Raw genomic sequence first — 26,859 nt, 5'->3', positions numbered from 1 at the left:
AAGCCCAGTTTCCCAGAAGTTTCCACTACCATCAGCTCGGGCTGGAAGAGGGTAGCCACTATGGACTTGTGAAGATGTCATTGGCCCTCCACCAACTACTATATTTCTTAGCACATTTTTGAAGCAAGTGTTTCTGAACCCTCATGAGGAACACAGTAGGTTAGAGGGTTCTCTGCCTTTCTATGGTAATAACTTCATTCGGGCATGCTCACCTCTCTGAACCTTTTGTTCTCTTCTCCAGTATTCCACTAAGGAAATTCCAACCTCTCCTTCTCATTAGCTGTCACCCATGTTTTCCCCAAACTTTGTAGATCTTTCTCAGTGGCACATTGCAACTGGTTTCCGGTATCCTTGCCAAGCCTTTAAAATGTTAAATCTTTAATCATGATAGAGTATCCCACATCAATAAACTCCCTCTTATTCATCCTGTATTCCACTCCCTGACTTCAGTCCCTTCCCAAGTATATTTTCCCAATTTCTGCTGGTGCGTATTAGCCAGCTCCTATAGCTCTTTTGGTGAATAATATACTTCTTCCCACAACTGTGATAGTACTTCCACACTTGGTCCATGATGAGACTTGACCAGAATGATTAGTCTAGTATCATGAAGAGGAGCCAGGGTCAGGCTTTGAAGAAGGCAAGTATCATCTTGTGAGGCATCTATCTCAATGAGAATGTGGCATGTTATCAGACAAGGGAAAGCTACTTTTCCACCAAGGGTGAGAGGCCATTTATGCTGGCCCAAAGAATTGAGGATAATCTGGGGGTTCCAGAGTGGATGTGCACACACTGGATCTCAGGATCTACTCCTTTTCTATCAGGGCCCTGATCTGCTGGGGCTTCACATATAAAACTCTGCTACTTTCACATCAGATTGTGAGACTGATTTTCAGCATGGTCTTCCCTGCATAAGCTGCAGGAGATAAGAGCTTCCTTTAGCGATGCCATGGAGACCTTCTGGCTTTTACACCGTACCCTGAGTTGATGGTTGGCTGATTCGAAACTGCCTTATTTCTTTTTAGCATGTTGATAGCAAGTAACAGCAACCAGCCAATATCACAATCCTTTAATTACTATTTCCCTCTTATATCTCAAATACTAGAGCTTGGGCTGAGGATATAGCTCAGTTGGTAGAGTGCTTGCCTTGCATGCACAAGGCCTAGAGTTCGATCGCCAGCACCAAAAAATAAAACAAACAAATCAAATACTAGAGCTATTACACAGGCAGTGCCTCTCAGTTTACCACCCTAATTCACCAGAATGAGAACTTAGTATTCACAATGATGGTACTCCAGAAGGCATTAGTACCCTGCTTACCTCAACAATGGAATACTTGTTGCCATCTGGATGGTGCATCATGCAATTCCAGAATCCTATCCTGGGGATCTTCTTTCTAGGACAACTTTAGATACCAACTGTGTTGGTTTGGGACTCTCCCTCTGAGCCCAGAAGCACCTGAGCCAGGGATTCAAAGAGATGATGCTAGGAACACCCAGCCAGTGAGTGGGAACGTAACAGGAAGGGAGGAAGGCTCATAAAGCATGTGTTATCAAGCAAGTGAAGAATGTGGGCAACCGCTGCCTTGTCCTGTGGGAAAATTCAGTGTCACCAGCCGTTCATGTCACCAGCCTGTGGGTTACTGTGCATGGAAGCCTCGTGGATAGAGACTTCTGGTGTCTTGGAATGGCTAGTGGACATTTCCTCTGGCCAACTGCCCAGGGAGAGTGTGATTCTCTTTCCCACTCAGGCCCACACAGCACCTGAGATGGGTGCAACCTGACAAGATATCAATCAACCTGCTGACTGTAAGGCATCAAGAAGCAAGACTCCGCCCTTGAAACCCTATCCCTGCCTTTGATGTACCCTCTTAAATAAACCGCTGGCGCCATTTTCTTTTTGTCTAGTTCAAGAACCCATGTGGACTAGATCTATCAGGGGCTTCACTATTTGTAAATATATTTCTGAGTGTCTGTGTTTTATTATTTGTTAATTATCAGAGATATTAAGATTTAAGATGGCTTGGACTTTTCTGGGCAGAAGAAGAACCCCCCAGTGAAACGCTGACTGTAGCCCCCTCCATAATTCAGGGAGTCAGTAATAACATGAGCCACAGAACCATCTTACCAGAGGGATGAGAAACCTTAGTTATTTATCCACCAATACCCACAAGTTATTGGCTGAGGGTTGCTATGGATGGGAATACAATTCCCCTGAACTTTCAGCTCGCCCAGCTGGCCCAGCAGGCTCCAGTAGCCAGGCATAGCCCTCAGGTAGAGAATAACAGGTTCTGGCAGTGGAAATTCATCCAGTGTACCCAAGAGCTTAGCGAATGAGAGGGCACAGACAGCATCTACTACACCAAGGGAGGAATCCTTTCACTAGGAGATACAATGATGGTTCCACTAAACTGGAAATTAAGACTCACCTGGGTGCAGGCAAAAAAAGGGGGTTCCTTTCAAACTCCAAATATGAAGAGGACTAAATACAAACTATATAATGAAGACAGAGAACCCAGAGAATTCTGATTTACCTCTATCTACTTTCATGTCTAAAAGTTAAAGTTAAGAAAAATTATAGCACTCCAATTCTAAGGATTCAGATTCTTTTAGAATAAAGGTTTATAGACGGGTAGGGTGGTGCATATCTGTAATCCTAGCTAATTGGGAGGCCCATGCAGGAGTAAGTTCAAGGCCAGGCTGGTCAATTTAACAAGACCCTGTCTCAAATAAATAAATAAATAAATAATAAACAGGGCTGGGGATGTGGCTCAGTGATAAAGCACCATGGGTTCATTCCCCAGCACCAGAAAGAAAGGGGTGGGGAGAAGAAAACTAGGAAGAAAGGAAGAAAGGAAGGAAGAAGACAGTATCAACAGAGTAAGAAGGCAATCCACCGAACGGGATGAAATATTTGCAAATCATATCAAATAAGGAATCAATATCCAGAATATATAGAGAACTCCTAAAACTCAACAGCAAAAACACAAGCAACCCAATTCAAAAACACAGGTAATGTTTGAATCCTAGAACAAGTTGAACAGAGGAGTGAGGCAGGTGAGAGAGCAATATGGAGGCCAAGGGCTGCAGAGAAGCCAGACTATGCCTTCATTCTCCCACCTCCTAGTAAATGCTGCCACCAGTTTTTCAGCCCCCACCCCCACCCCCCTCCGGGCCTTGCGCAGGATCAATGACCCATTCAGAGGGATAAAGGCACTATGCAGCAATGCCGGTAGCCAAAGGGTTAACGCTTAGGCCAGCTGGCCCTGGGGGTGGTGTGAGGGAGGTGGCTGCTAACCCCTCCAGTTGCCTTGGCACCACTGTGGACACCAGCTCTACTGCTGGGAACCTGCACACGGCCCAGGGGCTTAGCTGACAGTATCCCCGCCATCTCTGTCCTGTTGGTTCCAGGCGCTGGTCTTAGTTGGTTTATTCTGGGTTCTCATTCTCCATCCCACACCCCAGAAGAGATGGCTTTGCCAGACTGGAGCATACAAATCCTTCCCGGACATATATAGATAGACACGCGGTGTCTCTGCTCCTTAGCCTCCTGCATTAGCACCTTAGGGCCACCTGCACTCTGAATGCAGCCGGAGCCTCAGAAGGCTAACGCTGAGTGAGTGGGGGTGGGGTGGGATTAGGTACAGGTGGTGAGCACCTACATTCCCCAGGCGACAAGGGGAAATCACAGAGAGACACCACCGATCACACGTCAGAAATAAGGGAGTAGGGGCGTCGGAGCTCAGAAACGCGAAGAGCAGTCGGGGCCTCGAGTGTGGAGGTGGAGGACAGGCCCCTCTGTTCCTGCGGGCAATTTCGGCTTCTTGCGAGGACCCCCTCCGTTCTCCCAGGGGCCCCAGCCCTTCCCCCTTCCCCCAGACCCTGCACCCTCTGCGGATTGGTCCCCGGTCTGCTGGGGGCGGAGCCGATGGCCCTGACGTCACCGGCCGAGGGGGGCGGGCGGCTGGGGGAGGGGGTGACGGGCCCCGGCTCAGCACCTCGGAGAGCTCCCTCCCCGGCCTTGTTTTGCTCCAGAATCGCCGCCGGGGGAGGGAGCAAGGGGACCCGGCACCCGGCGTAAAGGCACAGGGATGGCGGTGAAGGGGTCGATGGGCCCTGGTGGACAGAGGGCCCAGCCGTGATCCGGCGAGGGGACCGGGGCGCCGGGAGGGGTGGGGGGCAGCGGGCGGAGGCATCAGTGGCAGCACATCTGGATGGAAGCGAGCCTTGTCCAGACCACCATGGCTCTGGGGCTATCCTCCAAGAAAGCGTCTTCCCGCAACGTGGCCGTGGAGCGTAGGAACCTGATCACCGTGTGCAGGTGGGCGCCGCTGGCGGGCGGGGGTGGTGTGTCAGGGAAAGGGGTTGGGGCCAGCTGCGGAACCCTGGGCTGAGCATGCTGGAGGGAGGGTGCCCAGCAGCCACGGAGAAAAGTGGGGGATGCAAAGGGTTAAAAGGAATGTGTCCTCTGTTTCTCCCAAGCCTTGAGCCCGAGGGCTGTGGGAAGTCTGGTCCTTATCCTTTTAGGCCAATCCAGGCCTATTCCCAGCCTGGGGCCTGGCGGGGTGAGGGGTGTTTAATTGGCACTGCAGCTTCCTGTGAGAACCAGGAAGTGACATTGTGTGTGAGGGGGAGGGGTGGAGATGGCTGGCTCCTCTTCTGGGAGTAGGGAGCAGGGTGGGCAGTGGGGAACCCATGGGGGGAAATAATGTCCTTCAAGTACCCTCATTGCCACCCCTGTCAGCCTGGCCTTTCCCAGGCAGGGGTTTCCTGGGAGACCTCCTAATGCTAGACCCTGGAGTAAGGATGGTGCCCTCCTCCGGCTCTGGGCAGCCCTAGCCTGTGATAGTCAACTGGGCATGTGGGCAAAGGCCCTGAACCTGTCCAGTAAAGGGTGAGGGGCACTGCTTTGCTGTAAGAAGAACCCAGGGCCTACCCACAGAAACCTGGGTCCCTGGGTTCAAGGGGAGGAAATTAGGAGGTCAGAAGCATTGGTTCCTGAGGGTGGGGCTGTGGCAGGTTTGGGAAAATTCTTCTGATTTCTTGGGGCCCAGGAAGCAATCCTTCCCACTTCAACCCTGCAGTGTGACTCACCCTCCCTCTCTTAACCCTGAAGCCAGCAAAATGGCCAGCCACACAGTCTCTCCCTGGGCCCCCACCTGCACTTGCCTCTCCTTCTGGGATCTCCATGCCAGCTGCCTTCTCCATCTGCAGCCTCCTCTGCCCCAGTGCCCACCAGGTGTTCCCCTCTCAGGGCAGGGTGCTCCTGAGTGCAGGACTGGGTTGTCTTCCCTTGCCACCTCACCTGCCTGCACATGGCCTCAGCCCTTTTTCTCCCAGGAGTCAGCGTCCACCTGATGCCCTGGCTTCTGGCTCCCAAAGCTGTTTCCAGGTTCCTGGGCACACATCCAATCACACTGCATCTGTCTCACTCCATCACATCCCTAGTGACTTGCACAGAGCTGTGCACATCAGACCTCTGTAAAGATGCCTGGAATGTTATGGAAAGAAGGAATGCAGCAATGACCCAGCCCAAAGCATGAGCTGCCGTCTCCACCCTCATTCATTCCCAAATCTTGTCTGTGTCGTATAAAGTGAAGATTTCTGTCTTTGAGGCCAGATGGACCTACGTTCATGTTTTTACCTCAAGTATTAGCTTTGCAACCTTGGAAATGACTCCCGACCACTCTGGGCCTTGGGTTCCTCATCATACCCATTTTAGATATAAAAGCCATACCAAAAAATGGTAATGGCCTAGTATATAGGAGCCTAGCCCAGTGCCTGGCACAGAGAATCAGTCCTGTCCTGATGCCACTTTTCATGCTCCTCTCTTGGCTTTTGACCTCCTAGGTTCCTCTCCTTTCTCTTGCCTATCAGGTGAACTGGGCCCCTTGAGTGCATGGGAAAAGGAACGAACTCCCCTTGGCCTAGACTAGAGACGCAGAGGTTCAGGTAGACTAGAGGTAGCTTAGAGCTGGGGGATAAGGTTAAAATTTGGGGGATTAGGGACATGAAAAGGGCTCAGAAACCCTGGGGGACCCCTGTTGCCTTTTCACTGTCACGTGGTTCACCTCCGCCTCCCAGAATGGCTCCCTTTAGCAGGCAGCAGTCTCCCCTGGGCCCTGGCCTCCCTGTCTCCATGGCAACTTGCAGTCACTGCACCTCCTAAGAGGGAACACACCATGGGATTCCCTGGGGGCAATGACCAGCTCTGCAGCACCCCTGGGGACAGATGGTAGATGGCTGCCATACTGAGCCAGCCCTAGGCCCCTATCAAGGTGTGACCCAGATGACCCAGAGAAATCAAATTGAGAGGGGTGCATAATGAAACCCAGATAACTTCCTGAACACAGGCTTCCTCCCAGCAGGGCCAGCCTTCCATTAGTGGCCTAGCTCTCATCACCCCTGCCCAGCAGCTTGTGCACACTTACCCTCCCCCATCCCTGCCTGGGATCTGAACCAAAATTAAATGAGGCAAGAACTAGTATTCCTGTTTTTACCCAACCAAATAGGATTTGAACTGAGCAGAACGACCCCCTCTAACATGACTCAACACTGACCTGGCTCTGATCTCAGGCCAGACTCATTCTAAGCCTAAAGGGAAAATGAGGGACACAGGCTTGGCAATGCCATTGGCTTGAAAGCCTCAGAGGCCAATGCTCCAGAACTGGAGGGTTGCAGAGTGGAGGGCTGAGGAGTCAGAAGCTGTTCAGGTCCTCAGTAATTGTGACAGCCGCCAGAAGGCCACAAGACACAGCAGAAATAACAAGAGCTTTGGAATCAGACAGACCTGCTTGACTCCTCATTTGGCACATTATAGAGCTTGATTAACAAAGATGAAAGGAGGGTTCCAAGGATGTTCCATATCCCTGGACACCCCACCCCTTCTCTGCCACCCATAACAGGGAGATAATGGGATGCTAGAAGCCATGTCCTTACCCCTGCTCCACTCCACTGCAGGGGTGGCAGGTGGAGACTGTAGGGCAGGGACTGCAGAGGGAACAGGAGGCACCCAGCAGCACTGGGGAGCGGGATGGGGGCTGCCTGGATCCAGGCCCTCAGACTCACTATCTTCTCTTGGTTCCCTGCCTCCCTAAGAAGCCAATGTCTGGGCCCCAATGCCCCTTTCAAGGATCTGCTGCCAATGTCCCCTCCCACCCAATGTGCATTTCAGACCCATACCCTGCACCTCCCTCTACCCTGCTCTGCACTGCCTAGTTCTGGGCAGCTGGTATGTGGGTGACAAAGCCAGGAAGGAAACATGGGGAGGAGGACATCTGTGGGCTGAGAGCCCACCTGGCCACCCATGCACGCCCATGCTCCATGTGCATATGCCAACTCACATGCCCAGGCACAGGTGACTGGCCCCATCCCCTGAGGAATGGAAGGTTGCTCCAGCAACAACAGAAGACAGCTCAGGACAGGGTCACAAACCAGTTTCTAACTCCTGGTCGACCCTCAGCCCACACACAAGAGAATACAACTCTGAGGGTAGTCCAGAAGGAAGGGGTTGGGGACAGCCTCCTAGCTCTTGGTGCCTCATCTTTCTACCTATTGTTTCATCCCTTCTCATACCTTGTTCCTGAAGCTTCCTTTCTCTGGCTGTCACCTCTCCTGTCACCCACTTTGTCAGTCTCCTACCTGTCATCCCCCCCACACACATCTGCTGCCCTCTCACACCACATGCCATGGCATACCTATGGTCCTCCTAGTCTCACCTGCCTCCCCACAATATCCATGCCCTTCATGACCTCTTCTCTGCCAGTCACTCCGTCTCTGCCTGACACCTTTCCTCTACCACCATCACCCTATCTTCTCACCTGACCCCCCACTGCCCCGTCTCCCTACCCCCAACCAGGTTCTCTGTGAAAACCCTGCTGGAGAAGTACACAGCAGAGCCCATCGATGACTCATCTGAGGAGTTTGTTAATTTTGCAGCCATTTTGGAGCAGATCCTCAGCCACCGTTTCAAAGGTGGGCCTGAGTTCCTGCCCCTCATTCCCCAGCCCTTCCAACTTCCAGCCTTTAGCTTCTAGGCACCCCACTCTGATATCCTCCATGGATTTCTGAACCCTATTATTGACCCTGGCCCCCAATTCTGGGCCATATACAGCTCATATGCACAGCTGGGGAAAGGAGCAGGGCTTCTGCCATCACTGTGCATGCAGCTATGTGCTGGCATGCCCTTTGTGTGCACGCGTGTGTGCACCTACGTTTGGGGAGGTGGGATTTGTGGGCGTGGCTTCTTACATTGATGCATGTAAGTGCCTCATTATGTGGATCCTCTCCAAACTCCCTGGTTTTGCTGAGCCCCCTCCCTGCCCTGGCTCAGCCTGTGCCCCAGCAGGTCCAGTGAGCTGGTTCAGCTCAGATGGGCAGCGGGGCTTCTGGGATTATATCCGGTTGGCCTGCAGCAAAGTGCCCAACAACTGTGTGAGCAGCATCGAGAACATGGAAAACATCAGTACTGCTCGAGCCAAGGTGAGGGGCCTGAGGTGGGCAGGGCCAAGGCAACTAATTCCTGCTCTTGACACAGTGTGCCTGCCTGCTTCTTGATCTTTACCCCTTGCCCAAAGCACTGGGGAGAAGGGCCACACCTGATGCTGGACATATGGGACCCTCTGGGACAAGTAAATGTGAGCATGTTTGCAGGGTCGGGCATGGATCCGGGTAGCACTGATGGAGAAGCGCTTGTCAGAATATATCACCACAGCCCTGCGGGACGTCCGGACTACCAGGTCAGACCCATAGGCAGCTTGGACCATAAGTCTCAGTGTGCCCATTTATAGTTGCCTGAACATAAATTCGAGCATAATCCTTTAGTACTTGGACTACAAGTCCCAGCATGCACTGAGACTGGTAGTCCCAATGGGACTTTTTCCAGACCACTCTGGGTCAACCTTAGCACCATCACCAACACTTCCAGGTCACATTTTATTGCCCATTATTTGTCTTTATTTCCAGTGCCTTCCCCGCATGCATAGCTCTACTCTTGGACACAATTCTGAACAAGCCTCAACCATGGTCTGTTTTACTCCTTGGCCCTGTGGCATGACCTATGACCCTGTGCCCATGGCCCTACTGAGTGTGTGAAGTCTTCAAACAATGCAGCAGCTCTATACTTACTTCCCAAGAACACACAGACCCTATGTGGGGAGCTTTAATCCCTAAACTGAGGGTTCCCAGAGACTGGGTTCCTGGGGCAGGGGAACAAGGCAGAATGTGCTTGTGCAGGAAATTTGTGGGACACTGTCTGGGTACAGCCCTGGGCATGTACCTCCACCTGTCACATGGCCACACTCAATTTACGTTTTTACTACAATCTATCCCTATCATTTCAGAGTGATTTATTTTTTGAGTACTTACTGAATGCCAAGCATAAAATGCTTAAGATTTAAAGGATCAGGTGACCAAGTACTTGGTGGGGATTAGTTACCTGAGAGGATGGAGAAGTCTCTTCTTAGAGAACACATTCCATTAAGCTGGGACACCGGCACTAGCCCCAAGGAGCCCCAGTCTGAGGGGGAGACAAGACCCACCCCCGAGTACTGAGCAGGAAGTTTGTAGTAAACCCGATAAATCCTGGGAGCGGGGCTCCTCGGTCATAGCTGTACCTGCAGTCCCTCCCGGCTCCTCACAGGCGGTTCTATGACTCCGGAGCCATCATGCTGCGGGAGGAGGCCACTCTCCTCACCGGGATGCTTATAGGACTGAGCGTCATCGACTTCAGGTGGGTCATGGGGTCTGCATGGTGGTGGCGGGGGCAAGGGGACTGTTTTCTTCCAAAATGTTCGCATTGCCGTTCCCTCCCCCAACTCTGGCCCTTCCGCCCCAGCTTCTGTCTAAAGGGTGAAGTTCTGGATGGGAAGACTCCCGTGGTCATCGATTACACGCCCTATTTAAAGTTCACCCAGAGGTGAGCGCCCATTATTGAGGTGGGTACTCTGCTGGCGGACAGGAGGCGGGGCACAGCATCATCCTAGTCCACACCCCGGTGGGTATAGGACGAGGCTGGGGCAGTGCAGGGCTGGCCCTACCCACTGCTCCCTCCCGCAAGCTACGACTACCTGACGGACGAGGAGGAGCGGCACAGCGCGGAGAGCAGCACGAGCGAGGATAACTCGCCCGAACACCCCTACTTGCCGCTCGTCACTGACGAGGACAGCTGGTACAACAAGTGGCACAAGATGGAGCAGAAGTTCCGCATCGTCTATGCGCAGAAGGTGCGCGACGCGTGGCTTAGGGCGCGGGAGCTGCCCGGGATGGAGCGACCTGGGTGAGCAGGGCCAGGGCAGTAGCTCGGACCCGCTCAGGCTGAGCCGTCGCCCCACAGGGCTACCTGGAAGAGCTGGTGCGACTGCGCGAGTCGCAGCTGAAGGACCTGGAGGCGGAGAATCGGCGGTTGTTGCTGCAGCTGGAGGAGGCTGCGGCGCAGAACCAGCGGGAGAAGCGGGAGCTGGAAGGCGTGATCCTTGAGCTGCAGGAGCAGCTGTGAGCGCGGCCGCCTGTCCTGGCCCCTGGTCCCCGACACATCATCCTGGTGAACCCAATCACCAGCCCCACTGGCTAGCATCACCTTTCCTGACACCAGCGTTCCAACTCACCTGCATCAGTTCACACATGTCATCACCTCTGCCCTGAGATTTGGGCGATATCTTCCAAATATTATCCTCAACATAAGAGCCAGTAACCTCCCACAGTCCCCCTCAATTCCCCACATCAGCTAAAGTGGCCATCCTACATTAATGCTGGGACCCCAACATTTACTCACAGGACCTCTGTCACTCAGAGACCTTCAATGTGATTGTTATCATTCCCACTGTTTAACACCCGGATCTGCATCGTAGGTCCTCTAATGCTGCACCCCAGAGACTCCTACCTCACCCCTATGGATCCCCATAAAGATTTTTGAAATTTTTCTTCCCTAATCATGACCCTTCAGCACCATCTCCTATGACTAACTATTCTCCACTGTCCCGCACACCACACACACACACTATCCCAACCGACTCCTACAACTCCATTCCAACTACCACTAGTGCCAACTCCATGCTTGCCTGGGTCTGCCCCAGTGACCCCAACATTGTTTCCACCTTTTTGCTACTCAGGTTTCCTTCCTAACCCCTGCTCCAACCCCTTCCCTGCTGAGTCTCCCTTCCCTATTTCTGCTCCCTTTCTCAGCCAGGCCTGACCCCCCTCCCCTTCCCAGGACAGGTCTGATCCCTGGTGACCACGCCCCCCTGACCCAGGCTTCCAAGGAACTCACAACACCCCTGGTCAGCCAGTGGCCCTCGCTGGGAACACTCAATGGGGCTGAGGGAACCAGCAAATCCAAGCTCTACAGGAGGTAAGTCCCAAGTAGGCTTAGCTTGGGACTGAGTGTTGGGTCCCCTGGGAAGAATGGCCTGGGGCTCTAGGCCTCTGCCAGCACCATCTCTCTCTGCTCTACTACAGACACAGCTACATGAGCACTGAACCGCTGTCAGCTGAGGCCAGTCTGAGCTCTGACTCCCAGCGCCTGGGAGAGGGCAAGCGGGACGAAGAGCCCTGGGGCCCCATCGGTGAGCCCCCCACCCTGGCATTCAGCACCCCTCCAGGAAGGGCCTCAGCTGTCTGCAGTCAGGCCCTGGCCAAGCCCCTCATACTCTCAGCCCTTCTTGAGCACTTAGGACAGCCGTGAAGAGCTTGGTTTGGGGTGTCAGACAGAACCCAATGCAAATCCTGGCCATGCCTCCCCTAAGCTGTGAAAGCTTAGCCAGTCACTTTATATTGCTGAGCCCTGTTCCCACCGGTCCAATGGCAATGTTGGTAAAAATGATCACCATTGTTGGCTTATGGTGAGGGCTCAATGGCTTTTTGATATGACAGCCACATGAGGCTCACAAATTCTTGGGGAATCCCTCAGCCTAATTTACTCTTATGCACACTGTGAACTGCTTGCCTGACCATTGTTTCCCCCTTTTCTTTGGCTGCCAGGAAGCTCAGAACCAAATTAGTGGCTCCCTTCGAGCGAATACCCAGGACTTCAACGCATGCGTTGTGTTGCCCTCACCCCTGGCTTCATCTTGTTTTTCCCATCCTAGCTCTCCCTGTGCTGGACTTGCTGTCTTTTTTTTAACCACACTGTATTGGATGACCCTAGATCTTCTTTGAGACAAGGCAGGCTGTGGACATGTAACCCACCACACTGTGTTTGTGATTGTCTGTGTGTCTGTCTCCCCCACCAGACTGTGAGCTCCTTGAGGGCAGGGACCACGTCTCTCCGTTCTCTGTATCCCCAATGCTTGGAACAGAGCAACTGCTCACTGCGTGAATAATAAAGGGATAAAAAGAGAACGAACCTCAGGGGGAGAGAGACATAAACTGATGATTACAATACAGTGTCCCCAGCATGGTGCATGACAGAAACAGGTGCTTAATCAAGGTTTAGTTGAAAATGACAAATGCTCCAGAAGAGATCAAGAAAGTCTCAGTGGGTGACCTGAGGGCTGTCCCTTCACTGCCCACCCTGCATACCCCTCTCCCAGCTCACACACAAGCAGAATGGTTGGTCCCACCTCACCCACCCTTTCTTCCCAGGAAAGGACCCCACGCCCTCCATGCTGGGCCTCTGCGGCTCCCTGGCCTCCATCCCCAGCTGCAAGTCCCTGGCGAGCTTCAAATCCAACGAGTGCCTGGTGAGCGACAGTCCCGAGGGCAGTCCAGCACTGAGCCCCAGCTGAGAAGCGGCGTGGGCAATGCCAGCCCCACCTGCCAGGGGCCATGGACACCTGCCACTTTTCCTTGAATCCCCCAGTCCAGGCTGCCCTTCCAGAGAATGCTGCCCACCCAGCCAGGGGTCTCTGAGGAAAAGATAACCAAGCCCTACTTCTTGCCTGTTTCAGCTTCCTGCCCAAGGAGGCCGGGGCTGTAAAGGGAAGCAGTGGGGGCGGGAGGCAGAAAGACCAAGGCCACAGGGAGTACTGGGGAAGCCACTCCATTCTTCTGGTGGTCCTGAGGCCTAGCTGAATCCCTCTGGACTCTCCTTCGCTCATCTCCCACTCTCAAGAGCTGGCGGCCCAGCCTTGGCGACCCTGCTGCCCTGCCTCTCTAGTCTGTCCTTATGTACCCTCTGGAGTCACTCCTTTCTCGCCCCCACATGGGGGTTCTGGGGGGATCAGGCAAATAAAAACCAGAGGACTGAGGGTGGCCTCATCTGTGGGGGTCTGGGATAGGGCCCCATGCCAAGTTCAGAAAGCAGTAGAGCCAGTGCCAGGCCTGTAACAAGGCAAGGCTCACTGTTAGCAGAACCAACTTGTGCCAAATGGGCCATGATAATTTAGGGAGAGGAGTTTCTGTATGACATGTTATAAGTAATGAAGTCTGCCCAGGGCAGGACCAAGACCTGAAAATGCCACTTCAACCTGACTTCTTTTATTGTTTTGGTACAAGGGATAAACCCAGGGGACTTAACCACACCCAGCCCTTTTAAAAAAAATTCTGAGACAAGGACTGGCAAAATTGCTTAGGGCCTTGCTAATTTGCTGAGGCTGGCTGTGAACTTGCAATCCTCCTGCCTCAGCCTTCTGAGTTGCTGGAATTACAGGCATGTACTACTGTGCTTGGCCAACTGATCTCTTTAAAATATTTTGTTGTTGCTGTTTTTAGTAGTTTTAGATGGACAGCATGCCTTTGTTTATTTTTATGTGAGGCTAAGGCTCAACCTCAGTCCCTCACACGTGCTAGGCAAGCACTCAGCCCCTGAGCTACAGCTCAAGCCCAACCTGACCTCTTTTAATACCTGCTCAATCACCAGGTAGAAGAGATAGAACCCTCTGGGGACAGGATAAGAGTCAGCCCTGGGGGGTGTTTCCATGCCACAGGTCCAACCATTTCAGCTTTAGCCCAAAGTTGCAAACGTGTCCATTAGCCGGAGCCTGGCAGTTAAGAAACTGCCTGTCTTTCCCTGTCACCTAAGTGTGCTTTTGGGGAGATGTCTCTCTTTCTAACACACTGGGTCCAAGCTGAAGGGACCTCACGGCCACAATGTCAACTTGTCACCTCTCTCAATTTTGGGTCCTCAACTTGACCCTCCCTAAGTTAAGGAGGGCTTCTTCATGGGTGCCACTCTGGTCAGTCAAAGCCAGCATCAGGACCCCTCCTAGGCCACTCCCCCCATGCCTGGCCGCAGCAGACAGAAGCACCACACAGAAGTTCATCATTTTTAGACAGCATGAAGAGGCAGGGAAACACTGAGCTCAGGGCTTCTTGGCTCCTGGAGGCCCAGCTACAGCAAACACAAAGCAAGCACAAGAGGCAGGCAATGAACAGATTTGGTCTTGAACTTGGGGGTGGGAAAGTGATGATCCTGGAAAGGGGGAGCAACAGGAATCTAGCTGGGTGTAAGGAAGGCCTGGATGGCCCAGGGTTGGGGAACAGCCCTACCTGGGGCTCTTGGTTGGGAGAAAAGGGAAACGAGGCCCGTCCCCTGAGTGCTGAGGAAAAGGCACTTGACTCAGTCTCCTCCTGCCCCCGATCCACGGGAAGAGCTAGACAGTCCATCTCCTGGCCCCATTTAATGGCCCAGAGGTTTTTCTCGGTTGAGCCTCTGGAAGAAGCTTTTGCCAAACTCATAAGTGCTGATCATGATAGCACAAGAGGGGGCAGCCTTGATGATCCTCGGGAGGAAGCCTAAAACAAGAAGGAAGGCCCAGGTCAGGGGTCAGGGTTCCAGACAAACAGATGCAGGCTCGCACAGACAGATACCCACCTGCAAAGAGTCCCTTGGTGCCTGATTCTGCCCGTATCCTCCGAAGCAGCAGCCAGGTGGAGTCAATGCGCGGGGGCTTCACTGCAAATTCAAGGCCAATTCAGCACAATCAACTTGGGCCCCTGCCCGCCCCTCATTCCACTTGCCTGGCAGCTCACCTCTTACAGCCTCTACAGCTCCCAGCGCTACCTGCCGCTGAGTCTTCACCACATCAAAGGGTAGAGTCAAGATGGCAGCCACCTGGTAGGGTGAGAAGAGAGCTAGCTCATCCCCATTCCCATGACCCCTATCCTTGGCACACTGGTGGCTCCTAGAGAGGGATAAAGGCCTTCTAGGTATGGCTAAGGACCCTGATGTAATGTACTGCTGGTGAGGACTCTTCTCTTGGGCATCTCCATCAACCCTCAAGTGCCCCCAGGGATACCTCCACTGGCCTCAAACCTAGTCCAGTCAACTCACCGTCCCTGAGATGCCGCCAGCTACGAAGCTGATGCCCACAGATGTCTGGTCCTTTGGTCTGGGCCCATTCAGCCATCTCTTCACCAGCTCATAGTTGAACCAGTACAGAGCTTGGGAAGTGGGGACACTCATAAGAGGTGAGGAGGCCACAACATTCCAGGACTTCCATACCCTACTCCCTATACTCCTGGATGCCTACCTGAGAAGGGTACATCTCGAAGGGCTGTAGGGCCCCAGCCCAGCCACAATGAGCGCCAGCCACCCTGAGCCACCGCAGCCCGGACACAAGTGCCTAGCTCACGGTATGATACGTGCTGAGCCTGCAGCTTTGTCCGTACAAGTTCCAGGGGACTGATCACTGTCACAGTGCCCACTGCAGGGGGTGGACAGTGCATAGAATTCAGATTTCAGGTCCCATATGGTCTAGAACATCCCCCCCACCCTCAAGGTGGCAGTTTGGGACTGGGAACTGGGACTGACTGGGCACAGGTACAGGCAGGGACAGAGGGAGATCAAGGGCATAGGCCTATGCTCACAGCGAGCCAGTGCACCAGCAACCATAGGTGCATAGAGGTCAGAAGTCAGGGCTTGCCCACAAAGGAAGGTCTTGAGTTGATCGTAGGCAGTGAAGTAGACGGCGGTAGCTGGCACAGTCATCACCCTAGGGATGTGGACAGAGGTAAGCTAGGACTCCCAAAGGCTCCCAAGCATCCCCTGCCCCAGCCAGCCAGCCAAAAGAGAGAGAGAGCAAGGGATCAACAGGCACCAAAGAAAGAGAATACCCAGGACTTGGCTACTTACAAGGTGGCTGGGAGGCCACTCCACAGGGTCCTGGTGCCCTCATGCCTCACAATCTTCACAAAAGCATCCTAGCCACATGGGCACCAGAAAAAAGGGGAAAGAACAGACATGAACAAAGCCTGAGATGGGCTGACCAGGCTGGGCCCTGGCCTAATGCCCTCAGCCTCTGCTCACAGCCCTGAGAAGTAGTAGTCCCTCAGGTCTCCATACCTATAGCCTACCAGTTAGCTCCAGGTGGACCCCAATTCCCCCTTCAAAACCTTTTGGGGGCTGGGGTTGTATACCAGTGGTAGAGCATTTGCCTAGCATGTGTGAGGCACTGGGTTCGATCCTCAGCACTATGTATAAACAAATTAATAAAATAAAGGTCCATCAACAACTAAAAAATAAATAAATAATAACAATAATAAAGCCTTTGGAAGTTTAGGAATATGGCTTAGTGGTAGAGCACCTGCCTAACATGGGCAGAGCCCTGGGTTTGACCCCAATACAGAAAAACAAAACAAAACAAAACAAAACCCTCACAGAGGCACTAATTCCTCTGGGAAGCCCTTCCCAAAATGAACTGGCTGCCTCTACGTGCCTTGCAATATCATTCTTCCCTGCTCCTCACCAGAGTGCCAGTGAAGCGGGTAGGATCACGAAACCAGGTGGTACAGCGGGTACCATTTGGGCATAGATACAGGGGCTCCAGGACACCATTGCAGTATAGGAGACACTTCCCTGTGGATGGGAGAGAGGAGGGCGCTGGGGAAGGGGAAGAGGTATTAGGATGACAGGGCCCTGGAACCTTGCAGGGAGGTGGTGAGTCCCCATCCTTGGTAGGCCAATTGAGGCTGGAATCCCTGCATGGATGTTCTTGTATAGGACAGAGGGCAAGGGGGCAAGGGGACATAATCTGAAGGTAGTGCTAGCTCATGACTAGGGGGCCCACAATTTACCTGAGGACACAGGGACACTCCCTCCCTTAACCCTCCCAGGCTCCTTGTGGCTTGGGGCACTCACATTTGGTGTAGGAAAGGCTCCAGAGTCTGGAGGGACGTGTCAGCTCTAAAATACAAGGCAGCCCCTCAAGTCAAGAGAGCTCCCCACCCACCTAAAGGACCCCATTTCCGGGAGATCCTCACTTTGTCCAGACCGCCACCCCTCCATTTGGCATCATGGTCAGATACTCACCATTGGCTACTGAGGGGCGCTGAGACTGCAAGCGGACCTTCACCACATCCAGGGGTGTCGCTGGGGGAGAAGGCTCCTTTCAGGACCCCACCATTTCACCCACCCCCAGGACAAAGGTGCCACCTTTGGTCTTTGGTCTACCCCAATCCCCATCTGCTCACATCCCATCTTCCCAGGTCTTACTGAAGAGAGAGGTGACCACAGCCCCAGCCCCTGAGGCCACCATTTGTTGGAAAGGGCTAATGCCCCCCAGGTCCTCGTCAGCCATCTTGTTGTTTCAATCCTGAAAAACAAACTGCAGTCACATGGAGCACCAACTTGGCTGGGAGTGTGCCTCAATGGTAGAGCACTTGCTTACCATGTAGAGGGAGCCTGGGTCCTACCCACCCAACAGAAACCAAAAAGTTTTTAACAATGGAATATCAAGCCTCACAGGGAGGGGTAGCCATGAGGCAGCTCTTTGGGATTTTAACCGATGCTCACCCCTATAGTGCACCCAAGCAATTGCCTCAATAATCCTCACAATAACCATCCAAAACAGCTGGGGTCAGTCTCATTTTGCTAACGTGGAAACTAAGGCTCAGGGAAGACAGGTGACCTATCCAAGGTTACTCCAGCACTTCAGGAGTAGTTGGTTAATGGAAATTATGGCCCAATGCCATTTCCTCACCCACACCACTCATGCTTACTGTGCACTTAAGTGCAGACACCGGGTTTGGCCCTAGCGGCCCAAAGATCAAAACTACTGAGCTGCTCCCTCTGGACCCGGCTACAGCACCTAGCCCCGGGGTGGGCACCTGCGCCCTTCGAGTTACAGGGCGAAGAAAAGTGGGGCTGGGCATCAAAGGAAACGTGTAAACAAATCTGATGTCGTCGAGAAAGGTCCATCCGCCTTTCTCCCCGACTGCTGGCTGGGGTGCCTGGCACTCCCCCACACTCTGCATTCCGGGGCCGCACAGAGCAGGCCCAAAGACCTGGCTAAGAAACATTTCCTCTGCCTCTCTCCTCGGAATACGAGATGGGGACAGCCGAGAGGTCACAGGCAGGGTCGAGGAGAAAGACCTGTTCCCGACCCTCTGGGACCTGCCCCATCCCAGCGTTGGGTAAGAGGGCCCAGTGGCCCGCGACTCAGCGTTCCCAGCCTGGAATCAGTCCGGAGGGACCCCCAGACATCCCACTCCCGCTTCGGATCCCAGCCGGCCCCCAGCTTCGGCCCGCCCACCTGGCTCCAAGCCGGTGCTCGCGCGGCGCGGCGCCTGGGGCCCATCGGGCCCACAGCGGCTCCGCGGCCGGTGCAGGGTGCGCGCGCGCTCGCCCGCCTCGCAAAGGGCGGACTGGGAAACTGGTCTAGCTGACCCCGCCCCCGAACAGCTTCTAAGCCCCGCCTCCGTGGGCCAACCGGTCTCCTACCCGGAGTGCCACAGGTCCCACCCACTCGTTTTCTCTTGCCCCACCTGCCGTAGTCCCGCCCTTGCGCCGCTGTCTCGCGGACGGATTCCATCCTTGCCCAGCGCTCCTTGAAGCCTGAGGGTCAAGGTCGCTGTCTGCACCTCGCGCTTGATCAGGCTGCTGCACCGCACTTGACGTGTGTTTTCACAAGCCCCACCCCGCCTACATCCCAGTGGATCACTGCGCCGGGAGTCTCAGCGCTCGGAGCAACTTTCCAGACGGCGTGGGTATCGCACTGTTCGCCTCTTCGGTGTCCTCATCAGTTCTTCGAGGTCGCTAGGAAAGACACCAGTCACAGGCAAATGTTGGCCAGTCTACGCCCTGCTGAAGTTTTACTACTTTATGGCGATAGTGTCTGGCAGGAATTAGCATCGCCCTTTTTTACCCATAGTGAAACGCGGCTGCAACTCCGAAACTGCTTTATGAACTGCAGAGCACTTGCGAGTGTGCAGTTAAATCAGACGAGCCATAGTTAAATTAGGCGTCCTGGACACAGGGAAAGTTGACCCGGGTGCCGGGAGACCTGGGTACCATCCCCCTGAGATCTTGTGCAAGTTTCAACAACGAGTTGGTTCAAGAATTCCTGGAGCACACGGTGAAAGCATTGAGTCGGGGAGTAAGGGACCGACAGTATTTGTGCTGGGTTATTTTCCCATAGTCTTCCAAGGCTCAAAACTTTTTTTTTTTTTAATCAGGCTGCACCATTTTACACGTTAAACTGAGGTTCAAAGTTAAAAGCCCGGAATTCGAACCTTGAGGAACATTTCCCCTTGCACCCAGCTGCCTCCCCAGGTGAGGCGGGCTTAAGTCCAGTGCTGACGTTTCTGATCCCGTTTCTCAGCGAGAACCTTTTCTCCCTCACAGCCTCGCACCCGAGACGCCACCTCCACCTTTAAAACTTTTGAGTCGTATGGTTTTTTTTTTTTTTTGTCCTAACACACACACATTAAAAAAAAAAAAAAGAATTCGGAGGGAGCCTGTGTCTTTAAGGAGGATAGGCGGTGATTTTGACGTCACTACCTTCCCCACCCCTCAGGCTCCAACTGGTCGGGACCGGAGCTGGAGCCTCCCAGCCAGCCAGGTTAGCACGTGGATGCCAAGGGGCCAACCATAAGCTTTCCCCGAGAAAAGGCCTTGCGGCTTTCCACTGCTCAAAACTCCCAGTTTTCAGGGCGGAGAGCTTGCAATCCGATGAAGTAGTCGGCTAACTGAAGAATCCAAAGGAAGTCGCCCTTTCCATTCCCTTCCCACCTCAAGCTGGGAAATGACATAAAATCACTTCATAGATCCAGCCCCCATCAAGGTCCTATATGACCTCAAAGTTAATGGTTTACCCAACAGTCTCACAGCCAACAGCGAAGTAATTATTCTTCCTATTTTATAGAAAAGGAAACTGTAATACTTTCCTAATGTGAGATAGAACCCAGACCCTCCTCCACAAAAACACACTCTTCCATTTTACGGATGAGAAAACGGAGTCCCTGGAGGTCACTCAAAAAAAAAAAAAAAAGAAAAAGAAAGTTCTTAAATTAGTGGTGCTGGGGGAGTAGATCTGAGCACGTGTGTGCGTGGGTGGGAAGGCAGGTCCTGGTTTCCAATGTCTCACTAGTGGTTGTGAAGCCAGGTTTATAGTTAGGTAGTTTAGTTAGGTAAATCGGGTCTAATATCAAGTAAGATCTAAAATGGAGGCCATGTTGAGAATGAATTCCGGAAACGCAGGACAACTCATGGAATGTTAATGAAGTCCAGGAAAAAGCCCAAGGCCAGAACCCATCCCAAAGAAGTGTTAATGAACAGCCCCCAGCAAACTTGAAGATGCTGACTCAGAAGTCCTTCCTGCCCAGATTACTCCTTTGGCCGACCTGTGTCCCACCCTTGGGGCCTTCCCACCTACATTCCATCACTGAAAGAAACTATAAAATGGAGAGACAGCCAAACTTCCACGGATTCCACCTCTTGGGTCCCCTTCTTCCTCCAGGAGAAGTCTTTTCTGCTGTCCTTTAATAAACTTCTAATTTCTACTCTGACCTTGCCTCCGTGTGCTTCTCTGGTGTTATTCAACATTGGGTCAACAGCGGTAACTTAGCAAGTATCTTAATCTCTGTAAACCTTAGTTTCCCCTTTTTGAAGTAAGCTGATAATAATGATGTGCTTACCTCAAAGGGATTATGTATTTAATGAGTTAATACCTACGAAGGGATTGAACTCAGGGTCTCTTCAGGCTAGACAAGCACACTACCCCTGAGCTACAATCCCAACCCCCTGTGAAGTCTTTTTTTTTTTTTTTTATAATTTTAATATTTATTCTTTAGTTTACAGCGGACACATCTTTGTTTGTATGTGGTGCTGAGGATCGAACTCGGGCTGCACTCATGCCAGGCGAGAGCGCTACCTCTTGAGCCACATCCCCAGCCCCCCTATGAAGTCTTTAGAGTCCTGAGTAACATAGGGCACACACAAATCAATAATTACTATTACCACTACTGTTATTAATTGCTCCCCCACCACCACCACCTGTAACACATCAAGTTCCCTGAGGTTCTGGTCCCGTCTCTGCCTCCTGATGTGCAGGTGTGGATAATAACTCCTTACACCCAGAGCAAAAGTAACAAGAGCGGGGGCTGGGGATGTGGCTCAAGCAGTAGTGCACAGGATCCTCAGCACCACATACAAACAAAGATGTTGTGTCTGCCGAAAAACTAAAAAAAAAAAAAAAAAAAAGTAAATATTAAAAAAAAATTCTCTCTCTCTCTTTAAAAAAAAAATAAATAACAACAGCAAAGTGAGTCAAATCTGAGCCTCAGTTTCCCATACAGTAGAATGAAGCACTTGTACACCATTTCTGATTTTCTTTTCGCAGTGCTCTCAACTAGAATGCCTTCAAGATTTGTCACTGTGTTTCTTTCCTCATCTGAAAATAGACAATGTCCCATGTCCTACCTAGCTTACACATTCTTAGCTACATAAAAACTACATGTCAAGAAATGGTTCTGTGCCAGGCAAGGTGACAGATGCCTATTTTCCCAGCAGTTCAGGAGGCTGAGGCAGGAGGATTGCGAATTCAAAGCCAGCCTCAGCAACTTAGCAAGGCCTAAGCAACTCAGCCAGACCCTGTCTCCAAATAAAATATTTTAAAAGGGCTGGGGATGTGTCTCAGTGGTTAAGCACCCCTAGGTTCAATTCCCAGTAGCCCTCCCCCCCCCAAAAAAAAGAGAGAAAAGAAATGGTTCTGTGGACCCTACCAGGGACTCAGAGCTGAGTAGATCACAGTTCCTAGAACTTCTGTAGCCCTGGCTAGACATGCCTGCCCAGAGGAGCAAGCCTGGAGGCCTGAGGAGGGGTAGTCAATAGCTTGGCTATGTCAGCCAGGGACAAACTGATCATGTGCCCAGTGGTCCCCCTCAGGCAGCATATGACCCTATGTGGCCATTAGCATCCTCTTCATACAGATTAAAAGGCAAAACTCCTTTCAATTGCAAAAGGGGAGAACATAGCAGCTGCAGGATGATTGTAAAGACTGACAGATAAATGCTGCCTGACACCCAAGGAACTGGTTTATTATGAGACTGAATTCTTCTAGGGTAAGACCTGGGGCAGGGGAAGTGTCCCCTCCAGCTCCCCTCACTCCCAAGGCCTAAGAAGACTGTGTGAATGGAACTAGGGCTCAGGCAGTCCAGGGCAGGACCCCAACAGAGCCTCTGAGTCCAAGGTCAGCACTGTTCTCCATCTAGACTAACCTTCTGGAGGGAGGGCTCTGGGCTGCTAAGCCACTGACCTCCTAGGCCCATCGCTAAAGGCAAAATCTGATCTCTGGATCCTGACAGTAGGAAAGGGAAAGGAAGCCATACAAGTATTCTCTGGGACAAATGGAGAATAGTCATACGTCTGTATGGGCAGGGTTATTTCATCCATTTCAAGAGTATGATAACCATCCTGGGATTTATAGGAGACTGTCCTTGTTTTAGGCAATGTACATAACGTGTTTGAGGGTGAATGTATGAACTTTACAATTCAGTCTCAAATGGTTTAGCCAGTTACTTGGGAGACTGAGGCAGGAGGATTGCAAGTTCCCTGCCAATCTGGACAATTTAGAAAGACCCTGCCTCAAAAAAAAAAAAAAAAAAAAAAAAAAAAAGGAGACAGGCATGGTAGCACACACTGGTAATCCCAGAAGGCTGAGGCAAAAGGATTGCAAGGTCAACCTCAGCAATTTAGCGAGGCCCTAAGCAATTTAGCAAGACTCCGTCTCAAAATTTTAAAATAAATAAATTAATTAAAGCAGCTGTGGGTGTGGCTCAATGATAAAGTACACCTGAGTTAAATCCCAATACCAAAAAATAGAAAGAGGGCTGGGGTTGTGGCTCAAAGGTAAAGTGCTCGTCTACCATGCATGAGGCACTGGATTCAATCCTCAGCACCATATAAAAAAATAAAATATTGTATCCACCTATAACTAAAAAAATAAATATTTTTTTAAAAAATAGATAAATGGGACTGGGAGCAATAGTGCTCATCTGTAATCCCAGTGGCTTGAGAGGCTGAGACAGGAGGATTGCAACTTCAAGGCCAGCTTCAACAATTTAGCAAGGCTCTAAGCAACTTAGTAAGACCCTGTTTCAAAATAAAACATAGAAAAGGGCTGAGTTGTAGCTCAGTGGTAAAGCGCCCTGGGTTATAAGTCCTCAGTATCAAATAAATAAATACAATAAACAAGACTGGAGATGGAACTCAGTGGTAGAGTACCCCTGGATTTAATCCCCAGGACCTAAAAGGAAAGAAAAATTAAAAAAAAAAAAAAAAAAGTAGGCTGGTAAGCAGGTGGTGTTATGTGTTGGTTGAATAGGTACCTAGCATGTGGAAAGTCTTGGGTTTGATACCCAGCACTGAAAACAAACAAACAAAAATAAATGTTGCTGGATGTGTTGGCACATGCCTGTAATCTCAGGGGCTCAGGAGGCTGAACCAGGAGGATTGCAAGTTCAAAGTCAGCCTCAGCAAAATCGAGGTGCTAAGCAACTCAGTGAGACCCTGTCTCTAAATAAAATATACAATAAGGCTGGGAATGTGACTGAGTGGCCAAGTGCCCCTGAGTTCAATCCCTGATACTCCAAAAATAAATAAATAGATAAATAAATAAATGTAATTGCCTGGACCATCTCAGCTGGGAAAAGTCCTCTCTGCCTTCCCCTCCCCAAAACCTGAGAAGGTGGGTTGGGAGTTTCTGGACACCCAGAAGGGCCCTAGCTAAGATCTTCCAGAATTGCCCCACAGCCTATCTCCCAGAGCTCTGCTCAGCTGGAGGAACTTGGGTGAAAGCACCTCTGTTTTGGAAGACAATTTTTGACCAGGTGTTACTATCAAATTCAAAATGCTTGAACCTTTGACTGGGCCAGGACACTTCTAAGAGTTTTTCTCTAGACATCTGCTTGCACAATTGTGAAATGAAATACAAACTTGGCCTTCTTTGTTGAAGCCACGTTTTTAACAGCAGAATGTCCCTAGGGAGGTAACTGCTAAGTGCCTGACAGCATCTCCATATGATGAACACCATACACTTGGGAAGGAAGGCAGATCTCTATATCATGGTGTAAAACAATCTCAAAGATAGAGTTAAATAGCAGAGCTCTGGACAGTTGCTCCCAACAGGAGCACCACTGCCCCCTAGGGGATATTTTTGAAAAATTTGAGGCTATTGCCATTTTTGGTTGTCCAGAGGTCAGGACTTCTGTCATTTGATAGATGGCAGGTCAGGGATACTCAATGTCCTATAAAGTGTAGGATGTTCTAACACAACAAGGAATTTCAACAACAAGGACAGATCTCTCAATTTTTCTCTGTCTTTCTGGACAATTACAGGAATGAGAAACATGTTCATAATTATCAGACCTGGAAGACAACTCTGTTTTACCACATTTTTTAAAAACAGGGTTTTTTTTTTTAGGGGCTGGGATTGTGGCTCAGCTGTAGAGCGCTCACCTAGCATGTGGGAGGTCCTGGGTTCGATCCTCAGCACCACATAAAAATAAATAAATAAATAAAGATATTGTGTCCAGTTACCAAAATATATATATATATATATATATATATATATATATATATATATATATTTTTTTTTTTTTAAAAATAGTTTTTTTTTTTTTTTTTTGCCAGGCGCAGTGGCTCATGCCTGTAATTCCAGCAGCTTGGGAGACTGAGGCAGGAGGATCGCGAGTTCAAAGCCACCCTCAGTAACTTAGTGAGATTCTGTCTCAAAATAAAAATAAAATAGGGCTCGTGGTGTGTCTCGATAGTTAGGTGTCCCTGGGTTCAATCTCTGGTACCAAAAAAATTTTAAATAGGGTTTTGTTTGTTTGTTTATTGCTGTAACCAGGATTGAACCCAGTGGAGCTCTACCACTGAGCTACACCCCTGATTCTTTTTATTTTTTATTTCCAGACGGAATCTCTCTAAGTTGCCCTAGCTGGCCTCCAATTTTCAATCGTCCTGCCTCAACACCCTGAGTAGCTGGGATTACAGTTTCTCCACCATGCTGGGCTAAAAATAGTTTTAATATACATTGAATTTTCCAGGGATAAAACCACCATGTAATCCCGGAGAAGCTAGATTTTCATTCCCCCTACCCTTTACAGTATAGCTTGAATTTTATTCAGATTTCTAAAAATGTCGTGCGTAGGAATATTATATATGAATTGCATTTATGAATATTACAGGAGAGCTAGAAAACAGCAATTTCTAACAGCAGATTCTGGATCTGCTTTTGTTAAAAACCTTGCCAAGGACTGTGAGTTCATCAAGCACCACCCGGTCCCGTGGAATGTCCCTGCTTTCTGGAGGCCACAAGTCCTGGCTCGGCAGTGCATGGTATTCATCATATGACAATGCTGTCAGGCACCTGGCAGTTCCCTCTCTTTTTTTTGGAACCAGGGATTGAACCCAGGGGCATTTAACCACTGAGCCACATCCCCAACCGACAGAGTCTTGCTAAGTTGCTGAGGCTAGCTTTGAACTTGTGATCATCTTGCCTCAGCCTTCCGAGCCAATGGGATTACAGGCGTGCACCACCACACTGGCCCTTTTGTTACAAACAAGGCTTCATTGAAAAATAATTGGGAAAAATTGGCCATCAGACCAACACAGCCATGCCATAGGAGAATAATTGTAACCTACTTCAAAGGTGTGTTAAAGGAGAACTTAGACAAAACCTTGAATGATCTAAATTTAATAAACATTAGCAACTTTTAAAAGACATTATCTACTTTTTTAGGGGGCTGGGGTTGTGGCTCAGTGGTAGAGCGGGCGCCTCGCACATATGCAGCCCTGGGTTTGATCCTCAGCACCACATAAAAATAAATAGATAAAATGAAGGTATTGTGTCCAACTACGACTAAAAAATATTACAAAACAAAACATTACCTACTTTTTAAAAACATTGAAATCAAGTATCCCAGCCACCATCCTAACAAGACATTCCCATCCCGGCTTCTGTACTAACTTGTTGGGAGACTTTGCCTCTTCTCTGGGCTCAGTGTCTTCATCTTTTGAATGGAAAGAATAGCTAGGAGTGGTGGCACTTCACAGTGACTTGGAAGGCTGAGGAAGGAGGATTGCAGGTTTGAAGCCAGCCTGGGTAACTTAGTGAGACCCTGTCTCAAAATGGAAAAAAAAAAAAAAAAAAGGCTGGGAAGGTAGCTCAGTGGTAAAGCGCCCCTGGATTCAAGCTCCAGTAAAAACATAAAAATAAAATGAAAAGAATAATACTTCTGGTCCTACTTCCTCCCTTGGCTGCTGAGGTTTAAATGGAGAGGTGTGGGGTGGGAAAGGTGGTCTGTGAGGGGAAGATGCCCTGGGAGGCCAGTTCCTCCTGCGGCGGCCTCTTCTCCGTCCTTCTTTGTGTTCTGGAGATGATGCTGAGCTATCTGGGAAGGGTAGTTTCTTCACTTAGACCCTGGCCCATTGCTTCAGAGACAAGTCACCAGGTTAACCAGAGGAACCCTTTGATGTCCTAATAAAGAATGCTTGTTTTCAATGTGCCAGTTTATAAGATTTCCTCACATCCATTATCCTGTTTGAACTTCACATGACTGTGTGAAGGGTGTGCTGGGGTTATTGTGTTACCTGTTTTACAGATGAGGAAACTGAGGAGTTAAGTGGCCTCTCCAAGTCCCTCAAGTTGCTGTCTCCTGACTCCTAGAGGAACTGCCTAGAGAAAGGGCCAGAAGTTCAGGTGGG

The 26,859-nt window shown here is 50.8% G+C and overlaps 2 protein-coding genes across 8 annotated transcripts; one reads left to right on the top strand and one right to left on the bottom strand.

Moving 5' to 3' along the window:
• Positions 1–4,195: 4,195 nt before the first annotated feature.
• Rundc3a (RUN domain containing 3A) lies at positions 4,196–12,854 on the top strand. 5 transcript variants are annotated; one of them, XM_076869966.1, is made up of 11 exons: positions 4,196–4,317; positions 7,855–7,970; positions 8,329–8,477; positions 8,649–8,734; positions 9,637–9,726; positions 9,832–9,912; positions 10,054–10,219; positions 10,330–10,487; positions 11,206–11,343; positions 11,451–11,557; positions 12,576–12,854. In XM_076869966.1, exons 1-11 carry the CDS (start codon positions 4,211–4,213, stop codon positions 12,716–12,718), a joined length of 1,341 nt encoding a protein of 446 aa, XP_076726081.1. In that variant the 5' UTR covers positions 4,196–4,210; the 3' UTR covers positions 12,719–12,854. The 5 variants fall into 5 exon arrangements, with proteins under 5 accessions (XP_076726081.1, XP_076726079.1, XP_076726078.1 ...); XM_076869964.1 differs by lacking the exon at positions 12,576–12,854 and adding an exon at positions 11,973–11,992 and having other exon boundaries at positions 4,211–4,317; positions 8,344–8,477; XM_076869963.1 differs by lacking the exon at positions 12,576–12,854 and adding an exon at positions 11,973–11,992 and having other exon boundaries at positions 4,211–4,317; positions 8,341–8,477.
• A 1,331-nt stretch (positions 12,855–14,185) lies between these two features.
• Slc25a39 (solute carrier family 25 member 39) lies at positions 14,186–18,528 on the bottom strand. 3 transcript variants are annotated; one of them, XM_076869967.2, is made up of 12 exons: positions 18,404–18,528; positions 17,365–17,464; positions 17,182–17,241; positions 17,011–17,055; positions 16,619–16,752; positions 16,006–16,073; positions 15,741–15,865; positions 15,404–15,577; positions 15,205–15,314; positions 14,904–14,985; positions 14,746–14,826; positions 14,186–14,666 (listed from the first exon to the last, which is right to left on the bottom strand). In XM_076869967.2, exons 2-12 carry the CDS (start codon positions 17,447–17,449, stop codon positions 14,551–14,553), a joined length of 1,080 nt encoding a protein of 359 aa, XP_076726082.1. In that variant the 5' UTR covers positions 17,450–17,464; positions 18,404–18,528; the 3' UTR covers positions 14,186–14,550. The 3 variants fall into 3 exon arrangements, with proteins under 3 accessions (XP_076726082.1, XP_076726083.1, XP_076726084.1); XM_076869968.1 differs by having other exon boundaries at positions 16,619–16,728; positions 18,404–18,527; XM_076869969.1 differs by lacking the exon at positions 17,011–17,055 and having other exon boundaries at positions 16,619–16,728; positions 18,404–18,527.
• Positions 18,529–26,859: the final 8,331 nt, after the last annotated feature.

The sequence above is a fragment of the Callospermophilus lateralis genome, chromosome 11, assembly GCF_048772815.1.
Source record: "Callospermophilus lateralis isolate mCalLat2 chromosome 11, mCalLat2.hap1, whole genome shotgun sequence".
Lineage (NCBI taxonomy): Eukaryota > Metazoa > Chordata > Mammalia > Rodentia > Sciuridae > Callospermophilus > Callospermophilus lateralis.
The sequence above is the reverse complement of the archived record's forward strand: the minus strand, read 5'-3'. Positions and strand labels throughout refer to the sequence as shown.

Excerpts from the sequence above, each read along its gene's own strand:
- Rundc3a (XM_076869966.1), top strand. The coding sequence starts at position 4,211 with ATGGAAGCGAGCCTTGTCCAGACCACCATGGCTCTGGGGCTATCCTCC. Across the intron at positions 9,727-9,831 it reads CTGAGCGTCATCGACTTCAG|CTTCTGTCTAAAGGGTGAAG; the intron begins GTGGGTCATGGG and ends CTTCCGCCCCAG. Across the intron at positions 9,913-10,053 it reads TATTTAAAGTTCACCCAGAG|CTACGACTACCTGACGGACG; the intron begins GTGAGCGCCCAT and ends CCCTCCCGCAAG.
- Slc25a39 (XM_076869967.2), bottom strand. The coding sequence starts at position 17,449 with ATGGCTGACGAGGACCTGGGGGGCATTAGCCCTTTCCAACAAATGGTG. Across the intron at positions 15,578-15,740 it reads TGCTGGTGCACTGGCTCGCT|TGGGCACTGTGACAGTGATC; the intron begins GTGAGCATAGGC and ends CACCCCCTGCAG. Across the intron at positions 14,667-14,745 it reads CACCAAGGGACTCTTTGCAG|GCTTCCTCCCGAGGATCATC; the intron begins GTGGGTATCTGT and ends TTCTTGTTTTAG.